An 11,005-nucleotide genomic window follows, 5' to 3' on the forward strand; every position below is an offset into this window, starting at 1 on the left:
GTTAGAAGTTCAGCATCAATGAATGATAGCTATTCCCTCCTGCAGCTCCTTTTCCCATTACTTCTTACAGCCTCATGTTGAAAAGTTCTGACATACTCCATGAGTAATTCTCCATCCTAAGGAAAAGGTTATGAAAATACCACTGTGGCAAGCTTAAATAACACAGTGCTTTGGGTGTAGAAGTAAAATCTGCTTTTTACAGACAACTGTGATTTGTTTCTTCTTAACTGCACATTTGCAGATGGGGAGGGAAAAATATCTATCAAATGACCTAATGGCTGTACTAGCAAAAGTGACATCACTTGCAAATATCAGCTGGCTGGAGGGGTTGCGCATCTGTGAGGGAGTGATGAGGGGGCAGAAGGAAAGAAAGTGGAACTTTACTCTCTTTGAACAGCGCTGTAGCATATATATGACAAAATGAGGTGTCTCTGGAAAGTTCAGCAGCTGTGGTTTGTGCGACGTGCTCAGTGAAGCACTATTTGATGGGGACAGTGTGAAGTGCAGCACTAACACCAAGGCTTGAGCGGGCTCTGCTTTCAAACAGGTTTTGGATAGCAGAGGCAAGCCCAGGATAAGAATCACGCTAGTGGATCACATTGTTGTGTTGGTCTGTCTCTCCCCACATCCTGCCCCACGGTGGCAGCAGGAGATGCCGTTTAGGGGAAGAGTACGTGAGCCTGGGCACCATCTGTGGCCTTTCCACTTGTCCACCCCCAGCCTGCACAGCTGGCTTGGGGCTGCTGCAGCGGATTTCCCCGCCTCATTTCCTTTAGTAGCTGTTTGTGTACAGCTGTTTTCCATGAATTTGTCTAATCCTTTGAACCTGCTGCCCAGCTCACTAATATCCTTTGGCAGCAAATGTCAGGTGTTTACTACCTGTCAGGTAAAGAAGTATTTTCGTGGGCTTTAAAATGATTTCCTGCTAGTTACAGTGAATGTTCCCAGTTCTTGTGTCCCCAACAGTTCCATGAGGGGGCCCAGCACTGTAGTGTCTTCATCTGCTCTTCAGTCAGTCCTCCACAGAAGGCTCTTGGTGAGAGACAGAGAACTTACCTGTGGGACAGTTGGCTTAACTCTCCCTTCTTTTTAACCTTTGTCTTTACATATCATGATTCCTTTCCAATTCTTGACCATACAAAATGAAGTTTCCCCTTGAGGCTTGTCTGTCTTTAATTACATCTATAAAGGTTCATTGTCAGGCTGAATTCCCTTCTAAGCAGTGTCTTTTATCTGGCCATGGGTTTTGGCCTGGCAGGGATGCAGAATGGTGTCTGAGCTCCACAAGGGCTCTGCAGTTGGATCCAGTTGAGGTCTAGTGCTTTGGCTGAGAGTGGAGCTGAGATACGTTTTCAATCTAGTGATGTAATTGATTGGAACAAGTGCTGTTCCTGCTCCTTTGGAGCTAGTTATGAGGAATTCCTTGGCCTAGGCAGAGCAGATGGTTATTTTTGCTTTTCTATTCTCGCCTAGAAGTGGTCAGACTCATGGCTTCAGGGAAATGCTGAACCGGACTGGCATTTCATCAGGTTTCATACCCAGACGTTTATTCTTCTGCTTGATTTTCTGCTTGGACTTGCTGCAGCTGGTGTTGCAAGCCCAAGAGGCTGGTGTGGTGCGTAGGTTCCTATTTCTTATGTGTTCAGTCTTATCCCACCTTGCAAGCCCCCACGATGTGTCTGAGTTGAGTGAATGCAGACCCTGGAGGGCTGAAGCAGGAGTGACACACAGCCCCTTATCTTGCTTTTGAGAGCACCAGGATAACAGCCTTGTTGTCACCCTTCGTGTGTGTGTGTGCTCTGAAAAGGGCTTCTCATGATGGCATGGGCTGGAGGAGCTGACTTGTACTGATTTAAGAAACCCTTGTGTCTCACATAAGTGCCTTGTGTTTTTGTGCCTTTGGTCTGTAGCAACTTAGTGTGAGAGAGGGCTCAGCCTGAAAAGCACAAGAGAACATTTCTGGCCCCACCCCCTGGCCATGAGCTCCAGTCAGTGCAGGTGTGGGGAATCCTCCTCTCACATTCAGCCCCTTGTGAACATACAGCGTCTTGTTCTGGTCTGAGGCTGCTGTGTCCATGTGTTTTATTTCTGTGTATATTGCTGTCCAGCCAAAGCATCTTTATTTCAGACTATGGCCCTAAGATTTAGGCCACTCCAAGACAAGCTGGACAGCTGCTAAGGCACTTCTGGTCACTTTTATTGCATGGTGGCAGCATGCCTGCTGCAGTCGTGTTCTGGTTGTGTCTCTTCATGCCACAAAGCAGCAGCACTGCTCACCATAAATAACTCCTGTCTGAGCCAGCCCAGGTGCAGTCAGCTGTGACTGCTTGGGGAAAGCAGTGTGCACGTGTGAGGTTACATCACAGCTGTTGTCATTTTTATTTGGGTAAAAATTTACATTAGTACCTAAAAATACCAGTGACTAGGTGTGTTTTCTGAAGCCTGCTTTTGTTTTCAGCTATCTAGCTTGATTCCTCCTGTGACCTTGCCTTTAAAGAGCTGGATTAATTGTCTACTTGCTGGATAACAAAGAACATTACAGGGTAAAGGACAGGGCAGGCTGCTCAGGAGGAGACAGTCATACCCCCAGGAGCCCACAGCCTGGCTTCAGCTTAATGAAACAGCTTTAGTGCAGCAGACAGCTTCTAGTCTCTTAAATCCCCTCCAATCCACTTTGGAACAGCTCCTCAAAGCAATATGAATTCTGATTTCTGCAGACAAAGATTTACCAATGAACTTGATTCAACTTCTACTTCATTTAAGAAAATTAACCTGGTTTTGTTTTATTTTATTTATTTTTTTATCTCCTGCAGGAGCAACAATGGATTGGCCCCAGCAAAGATGTAGTAGGTGTTGGGAGAAGACATCTCACCTGAAATGGAGGTGATCAAAGGAGCTGAATACTGACTGCACCAAAATGGGGCTGCGACTGCTGGCTTGTCTTTTCCATTTGCCCACTGCAGTGATCTACGGGTCTCTGTCGCTCTTTGTTTCCATTTTGCACAACGTTTTCCTCCTGTACTATGTGGACACCTTCGTCTCTGTTTACAAGATTGATAAACTGTCCTTTTGGATAGGAGAGGTTAGTTTTTTTCCATAGGCTTCTGTGCTCTTAAGTAGGAAACTCTGAAACCAAGATTGCTCCTTGCTAGAAATGTGAAAACTGTTAGTTATAACAGCAGTGTTCCCTTTTGGAGAGGGAGCAAGGGAGCCTTCCAAGTGCTAACTTAGGCTTTTCAGTTTTTCCCACTTACATAAAAGTAGAACAAGCAGGGATAGAAAATGCAGAGAGTTCTTAAGACTGCCTTTCCTCTGGGGACGTTGGGGTGTTTCACAGGCAATGAAAACCAGTGGCTTCACTGCCAGTTACCCCAAACAGGGGCATCCTACAATGGTGATGTGGCAGGGAAGGTGTGCTGGGACAGTTCCTGCTGGTGGCTCAGTGTGCCAGCTCAGCACTTCTTGCTTTGGTGACAGAACTGAGCTGTCCTGTGGTTTGTTTCACTATCCTGTTTTCTTTCCCAGACAGTGTTTCTGATCTGGAACAGCCTCAATGACCCTCTGTTTGGCTGGCTGAGTGACCGAGTGTTCCTTAGCACGCAGCAGTAAGTGAAGTTCTCTTTCACAAGAGTCTGGGAAGTTGTTTAGTCTCTGGGGAAGATGATGTCAAATTGGCACCTTTAAAATGATGGCATGGGAATGATTTATTGGGCATGGAACTCTTAAATACCTCCTTTTCGTGGCATCTTTGAAGCTCAGTGCTCATGAATGTTGTTTCCGTACTTGACTGTACAGAGAAAGTCACACACCTATTGGGTGGATCTGACCCTAACCTTTAACAGTCATGAGTGGTGCAGAACCTAAAATGTGGGCATCTAAAATCTTGAGTCCCTGATGTATGAGCAAGCCTCTTAATGGGGTGTTAGAGAGTATCTGTACATGGTTTGGGAGGCACAAGGGAGGAAAGTACAGTTATTTCCACATGGAATGCCTCAGATCAGTTGTTCCCAAACTCTCTAGGATGGGAGCTGAGGCAAGACAGCTCTGTATTGTTGGCCATTAGCATTTCTCATGTATTTACGTCAACATTTTAATGAAAATTGTGGCGTGGCTTCCTGCAACTAGTAAAAACTCATGAAAATCATTTACATTGTGCAAAGTGCAGACAGTATAGCATTGTCAGGGAGAGAAATGCACTGGAGAAAAAAAAAAAAAGTCTTTTCTTTTGGCCTTCTTAAACCCATATTTTCAGTATATTCACCATTAGCTGAGAAGGTACCTGATGGGGGTGGTTGTTACTTGAGCAAAAGCTGTATTTGTGTCTATGCCACTTACATGACTTCCTTGGAGAGGAAGAATATGTGATCATGCAGGATTTTGTCCAGGTACCTAAATTTTTTTTCTTCTTCTGTTGCAGGGCAGGAGCAGAGATTTCCTCTCCTGAAGTAGTTCTGAAGAGGCTCAGAGCACTAAGCCACAATGGCCCCCTCTTTGCCATTTCTTTCCTGGCTTTCTGGGTTGCCTGGGCTCATCCTGGTTTGCAGTTCCTCCTTTGCCTTTGCATGTACGACAGCTTTCTCACCATGGTCGACCTCCATCACAACGCCTTGCTTGCAGACCTGGCTGTTTCAGCAAAAGACAGGACTAGCCTCAACTTCTACTGCTCCCTCTTCAGTGCCATAGGCTCCCTGTCTGTCTTCATGTCCTATGCAGTGTGGAACAAGGAGGACTTCTTTTCCTTTCGCATATTTTGCGTCCTGCTGGCCCTCTGCTCCATTGTTGGTTTCACCCTGTCCACGCAGCTGCTCCGCCAGCGGTTTCAGGCTGATGGGAAGGCAAAATGGGACCAGGAATCAACCCTAAAAGAGTAAGGGTCACCAGTTCTCAGCAGGGACAAAGGCCTGGCATAGATTCTTGTCTATTGATACAGTTTTCAGGATCAGCTGTCACACTGGCTCCTCTGAAAACAGAACAAAACTGTCTTGTGTCACCCCTAGTCCAAACTGGAGGCAGAGGCCTGACCCCCTGTATGGCCATCCAGTGTTTGGAACATGAAATGAGTTCATGTCTAGAGCACCCAGTGAGGCCTGTGAGTGGTAAAATGTCAGAACCAGCTTATGAAAGCATTCCTGCTTGAGCGTGAGACCACATTACTGCCCATGCCCTACAGAGTTGGACAAGTGAATGTCTCACCCTGTTATTCACTTCAGCTGCCTGATAGTGGCTGAGCTGTTGGTAGGCCACACCAAGCTGATTTTCCCTGTTCAGCTCCTTCCTTGGGCTGCCTCACTTGTCATCTCTTGTTATAAGCTGCCAGCATATTATGCTGCAGTAGCAGCAGATCCTGATGAGATCTGCCAGGTGAGCTGACTGCAGGGACCTGGAAGAGGAACATATGTGTAGTGGAATGGCTAATAAGATGAGAATGCATTTATGGACAGAAATGTGAATTTTGTGTTAAGACAGATGTTCTTTGTTGCAACACGTGTTGCCTGTGCTTCTTACTAGCATTAAGCAATCACTGTTGTAGACTCCACTGTTTTGATTGGTCCAGGAAGACAAAAGGTTGGGATGGGAGCTGAGGAGAGACAGCTCTGCATCTACACGGGGAGAGCTGGGGACTCTGTCCTACTTGCTGTGAGGGGTTTATGGTTGCTTTTTATCCCTCCTTTTTCTTTAGGCTGTACATTGAGAAACATTCCATCCCCCAGGAGAAGAGGATCACCCTGGCAGAGTATCTCCAGCAGCTCTCCCGGCATCGCAACTTCCTCTGGTTTGTCTGCATGAATCTCATCCAGGTAGGCACAGAAGTGACACGCTGCAATTCAGAGGGTGAGCGCTGGCTCTGGCTGTTTGAGATGGTGATTCAGCAGTATGTGAGTTCCCCAGGAAGGGCAGAGATGTTTCCAGCACCCACTTGCTCTTGGAGCCTCCTGCACATGCTGGCTGATTCAGCAGCTGGTAGCCACTCTCCCTGCTTGTGACCAAGGATACTTCCTGAGCAAGCTGTGGGATGCTTCTTCCTCTCTCTGCAGCGTAGGCTGGGTTATGGGGGCTGACTGAGCTCTGTGCAGCCCATATGGGGTGCAGAAGCCCAGGGCTTGGCTCACAGAGGGGATGAGTTCAGGAGTGCTGTTTGCTGGCGTGGCTATCAGCACAGTCTCCTTTCCCTTTCCGTTTTCCTGAGGCTCACGTCACTCTTCTCACTGTCCAGCTGGATCCACCTCCCAGCTGGCTTTTACCATTTCTGTTCTTCATCCTCTTCAGTGATTACTACCAAATGCCGGCAGCCTGCCCAGCTTTGTGTGCTGGAATCATGGCTCCCTGGGGATCCCTCAGTTCCCCTCAGGCAGGCTCTTGATGCTGGTCTGCATCTTTGTGTTCAAGCCTCGCTGCCTTACCAATGTCTACCTGCCAGCTGCTTCCTCCCTTCTGCCATGCCACTGTCTCCCCCAAAGCCTCGTGGTCACTGCTGTCATCTGCTGGCCCTGTCTGTCCCAGAAGCACTGTGTTGTACAGCTGGGCAGTGGGCCTGACCCCGGGCACGCAGTGGGCATGGCTGATGGCATTGCAGCTTTCCAATCTCAGCCAGCAGTGTCAGAAATGCCACAGCCAAGGTCTTGCTCTGCTGAAGTACTCCAGGCCCATCGTGCATGATCCCCTGGCATGGGGCTCCTAGGACAACAGCACCCAGAGGGCTGTTAGCTTTTTCTGTTCTTTCTCACTGCTGTTCCTGCTGACCAGCTCGTCTGCATGCTGCCTTCACAGGTTTTTCACTGCCATTTTAACAGCAACTTCTTCCCTCTGTTCCTGGAGCACCTGCTGTCAGACCAGATCTCTGTCTCTACTGGATCCTTCCTGCTCGGTGAGTCTCAGGTGGGACTGGGGGGAGCAGGTGAGTTAGGTAAGACCTGGCCTCAGTCTGGGTTTGCTCTTCCCAAACTCCATCTGGGCAGAGGTGCGCTCACATGCAGGACTCTGGGCTGTGAAATTCACACATGCATGCACCCCACATGCTTCCCTGGGACCTCTGAGTTTTCCTCCCTGGCCACAGAACTAACTTGGAGGCTTTTCTAATAAGGACAAGCCTGGTGTGCTGGACACCAGACTCCAGAGAGGTATTGCTCTGAGCACTAGAGGCTGCAGATAGTGTTCCCAGGATGCAGCAGAGAACACAGCCCTGAATTTTATCCCTTTCCTTCTGCAGCATGTGGACCATTTCCAAGATGCCACAGATATGTGGGCATTGGTCCTAGAGTTACCCTGGGAGGGTTCTGTGCAGGCCAGGTCCGGTCAGGCAGTCCTGTCCCTCTTATTTCTGCTCCAGAGCTAAGTCAAAGCCTCTGCATGACACTGGGCAAGTCTTTTCTTCCTTCCTGTCCATGAGGTTGATGGAAGAAGGTCTCCCTCTGTAGGAAAGTGTGTGCTGTGCCACAAAGCCACGGAATAAATCTGCTGCAGCCTTCTGTATGTGCGTGGGAGCTACTCTGTATTGTTCTGCTGGCAGTAGCCAACCTTGCTGTCTTTCTCAGTATCGTGTCTGGGGGCATGGTGGAAACTGAAACTCCATCTAGCTGTTTGTGCCTCTCTCTCTGCTCAGGTGTTTCCTACATTGCCCCCCATCTCAACAACCTCTACTTCCTGTCGCTCTGCCGCCGCTGTGGGGTTTACGCTGTGGTGCGAGGACTCTTCTTCCTGAAGCTGGTTCTGAGTGTTGTCATGCTCCTGGCAGGACCTGATCAGGTGTATCTGCTCTGCATCTTCATTGCCAGGTAGGCAAGCAGTGGTCACTTCCCCTGCCCTCTGCCTCCTGGGAAGCAAAATGAGTTGTCCCTGTTCTAAGGAGAGGAGTGGAAGGCAGGGAACAGGGGGCAGGGTCACTGCAGAATTCACAGGCTGTCCCACTGCAGAGCGAGGAAGGCAGTGATACTCAGGAGGTCATAGACCAGCAGGGCTGGTGGCAGCCTGCAGCTGCCTTTGCCAGCTGCTTAGTGCTCATCTCCTCCTCTGCAGCCCTTGGTGTGTGCTGCAGCTGCCTGTGAGCCACAGGCCCAGTGTGTCCTGTCCCCAAGCCTGTCTGTGTGACAAGTCAGGACTGATCCGAGGTGTCACTGCAGGGTACAAAGGCTGATTGATAGTGGCGTTCCTCTCCTGTAACCAGGGCTTCTGAAATTCTTATTTCAAGTGTGGGGAAACCTTTCTCACCCTTGCCATTTTTTCTCATCTGTCACGTTTTCCTGTCATTTCTTGGTACCCCTATTCAGTACTTTGCCTGTTGTTCTGCAGCAACCGCGTGTTCACAGAAGGGACCTGTAAGTTACTCAACCTGGTGGTCACTGACTTGGTGGATGAGGATCTAGTCCTGAACCGTAGGAAGCAGGCAGCCTCAGCCCTGCTCTTTGGGATGGTGGCTCTGGTCACTAAGCCAGGCCAGACCTTCGCCCCTCTCATCGGCACCTGGCTGCTTTGTGCGTACACAGGTAAGGATGCTCCTGGGGAAAGCAGCGGAGCAGGACAGGGTAGACCTGTGAGTTCAGTGTCTTGTGCCCTGGGTGGGTGCAGAGGGCTCTTCAGTTGCTAACCTGTGCCTGGTCTCTGCCTCTCCACGGCCAGTCACTCAAAGAGAATGGGCAGAGGTCCATCCCGACTGTCCCCATTCTCACAAACTCTTCTCTGACACCAGGCTACGACATCTTCCAGCGCAACCCCCTAAACAACGTGGTGAGTGCCCAGCCAAAGCTGGAGTCTGCTGCGGCCTTGGAGCCAACTCTTCGCCAGGGCTGCTTTTACCTCCTCGTCTTCGTGCCCATCACGTGCGCGCTGCTGCAGCTCCTCAGCTGGTCACAGTTCAGCCTGCACGGGAAGCGGCTGCAGATGGTGAAAGCTCAGCGGCAGAGCCTGACACAAGGCCAAGCGCCAGATATCAAAACAATCTAAGGGTGCCTGAGCCCCCCCAGGGTGCTGCTGGAGGGCAGGCAAAGGGCAGGGATGGTGGGCTGAGAGAGCCTGATGTTCACCGTTCTGCTGTGAAATGCTGTGATGCCAGTGTTTACTCATTCCAGGTGGTGGTCACTGGGGAAGGCAGAGAAGTTCAGCATGTGAAGGGCCTGGGATAGATCACTTAATCTCAGGAGCAAGAACATTTTATTCCAGCCTGTCCCAGGGAGCAGAGAGCTGCTCATTCCAGCAAGGAGGTGCTGGGTTGCAGGTGCTAGAAACAGACACATCCCCAATGCACTTCTCTGCCCTGGCCATGGCTCTGGGGAGCCACAGCCTCTCTAGCTGAGCAGGAGGAAACTGCACAGGGAGTTCTTCCTTGCTAGAGCCTTGCAGCCTTGGGGAGTGGAGTGGGAGGCTCCTGAGGGACCAAGTGACCAAGGGAATGATTGCCAAACAGGATCAGGGATGAGAGGACCTTGAAGGACCTTGAAGGCCTTTCCCAGTAACTGGTACAACCCTCCCACATACAGTGCTGTGGTTTTTGGACCAAATCCAGTCTTAAGCATTTGTTGTTCCCAGGACAAGATCCTGCACAGCTAGGATGCTGAGTGTGCTGTTTTATGAGGTTCCCTCTTCTGTGGCCTTGTAGAGGGTGTTGTTGCTGGCCTGGGAAAGGTGCTGGCCTGAACTGAGTTCAGAGCCTTGAGCTGTATCATCCCATTGCATGCCATTTATCCCTCCTCTCCACAGCCCAGCTGTACCCTGAGCTCCCTCCCATTCTGGGCAAAGTCAGGGAACCAACCCCTAATCCAGCTGCTGGAAGTGCCTCCCTGCCCAGGGCCATCCCAGGTGACCTGGTGAGGCAGCCTGCAGGAGAGCACAAGCCTGGAGGAGACACCAGGTGTTGCTTTTGTGCCTTCGATTCCTCTTTGGAGCCTGACACAGTACTGGGCAATCACAGGGTTGGGATTTCACCCTGGTGGCGAGGGGCAGACACCTCAGCTCCTCAGCACTTGAAACAGTACCCAAGCCCTAAGCCAGGGAACAAGGAGAGCAGGTGCTTTGGTCTCCCTGGTTTCGACTGGGAGTCGACGGACAGGTAATCACCAAAGGGGCCCCTGAGGCAAGGTGACTCCTCAATCCCTGTGATGTTTGGGGGCAGGCAGAAGGGATGTGCCAAAGCCTGCACCTGCCTGCTGCAGGAGGCGGGCTTGGCAGGCAGCATTTGGAATTGCACTTTGAGGGATGTTCTTTGTTTAGTGCCAGGTTCCCTCTGGGGTCTCAGCCCACCAACCTGCCATCTTGCCTCAGGACATGGCTGCCTTCTGTGTTGGACCAAGACATTCCTGCCGTGAGGCTGCTGTAGTTCTTAATGGTTCAATCATAAGTTATTTGTGCAACTTCTAACCAAGTTTGAGAATGATTCTCCATAAATTAAAGATTATCTTTTTCTGAATTGCTTGATGATTTTCTTCTAGGCAGCAGTTCTAGCCTGGCTGGGTAGATGTGGTGCTGTGGCCGTGTGGAGACAAGGGGACATCTCCTTCCCTACAAAACTGCACTGGGGCTTGGCTGTTTCTGCAGGGGGCAGAGGGATCACCTGCCTTTGAGGGGAGGTGTCACTTACCCCTGCTCCTGTGGAATGCCCGAGAGTCTGTCCTGTTCCTACACCAGTGGCTGCTGCAGACAAGACAGGATGGTGGTAGGACTGGCCACTGTGCCGTCTTCCCAGGGCCCACCCTGTGAGCCTGGCTTGACCCACTGCTCTCTCTGCAAACACCTGGGCTGGCACCAGCTCTTCTCACAACAGCAGTGGCATTATCCTTGCTCAGCCCAGGCTCCTCTGTCCCAGCCTTTCACCTGTCTGCAGTGATAGAAGTCTCAGGGATAATGCCTGTAGGGGAGAGTAGATTTGGGCACCACAGCTGCATCCCAGGAATCTCCTCCCGCAAAAGCCAGGCCAAGAATGCAATCCTGGACCAGAGACGGCATCCCTTTGCAGTCTGGCCAGCAACAATTCTGCACAGGCAAGAGAACACAAGTTACCTCCTTAAAATTGCAAATG

General features: G+C 50.4%; 1 protein-coding gene across 3 annotated transcripts; it reads left to right on the top strand.

Annotated features, from left to right (window-relative positions):
* The first annotated feature begins 2,828 nt into the window (after positions 1-2,828).
* Positions 2,829-10,476, top strand: MFSD13A (major facilitator superfamily domain containing 13A). Of its 3 annotated transcripts, none has more exons than XM_082285903.1 (8): positions 2,829-3,082; positions 3,526-3,605; positions 4,418-4,867; positions 5,681-5,798; positions 6,769-6,865; positions 7,601-7,772; positions 8,287-8,480; positions 10,419-10,476. In XM_082285903.1, exons 1-8 carry the CDS (start codon positions 2,918-2,920, stop codon positions 10,442-10,444), a joined length of 1,302 nt encoding a protein of 433 aa, XP_082142029.1. In that variant the 5' UTR covers positions 2,829-2,917; the 3' UTR covers positions 10,445-10,476. The 3 variants fall into 3 exon arrangements, with proteins under 3 accessions (XP_082142029.1, XP_082142027.1, XP_082142028.1); XM_082285901.1 differs by lacking the exon at positions 10,419-10,476 and adding an exon at positions 8,684-10,364; XM_082285902.1 differs by lacking the exon at positions 10,419-10,476 and adding an exon at positions 8,684-10,364 and having other exon boundaries at positions 6,817-6,865.
* The last annotated feature ends 529 nt before the right edge of the window (positions 10,477-11,005 follow it).

Source organism: Coloeus monedula, assembly GCF_965178545.1.
Source record: "Coloeus monedula genome assembly, chromosome: 8".
NCBI classification, from domain to species: Eukaryota; Metazoa; Chordata; class Aves; order Passeriformes; family Corvidae; genus Coloeus; species Coloeus monedula.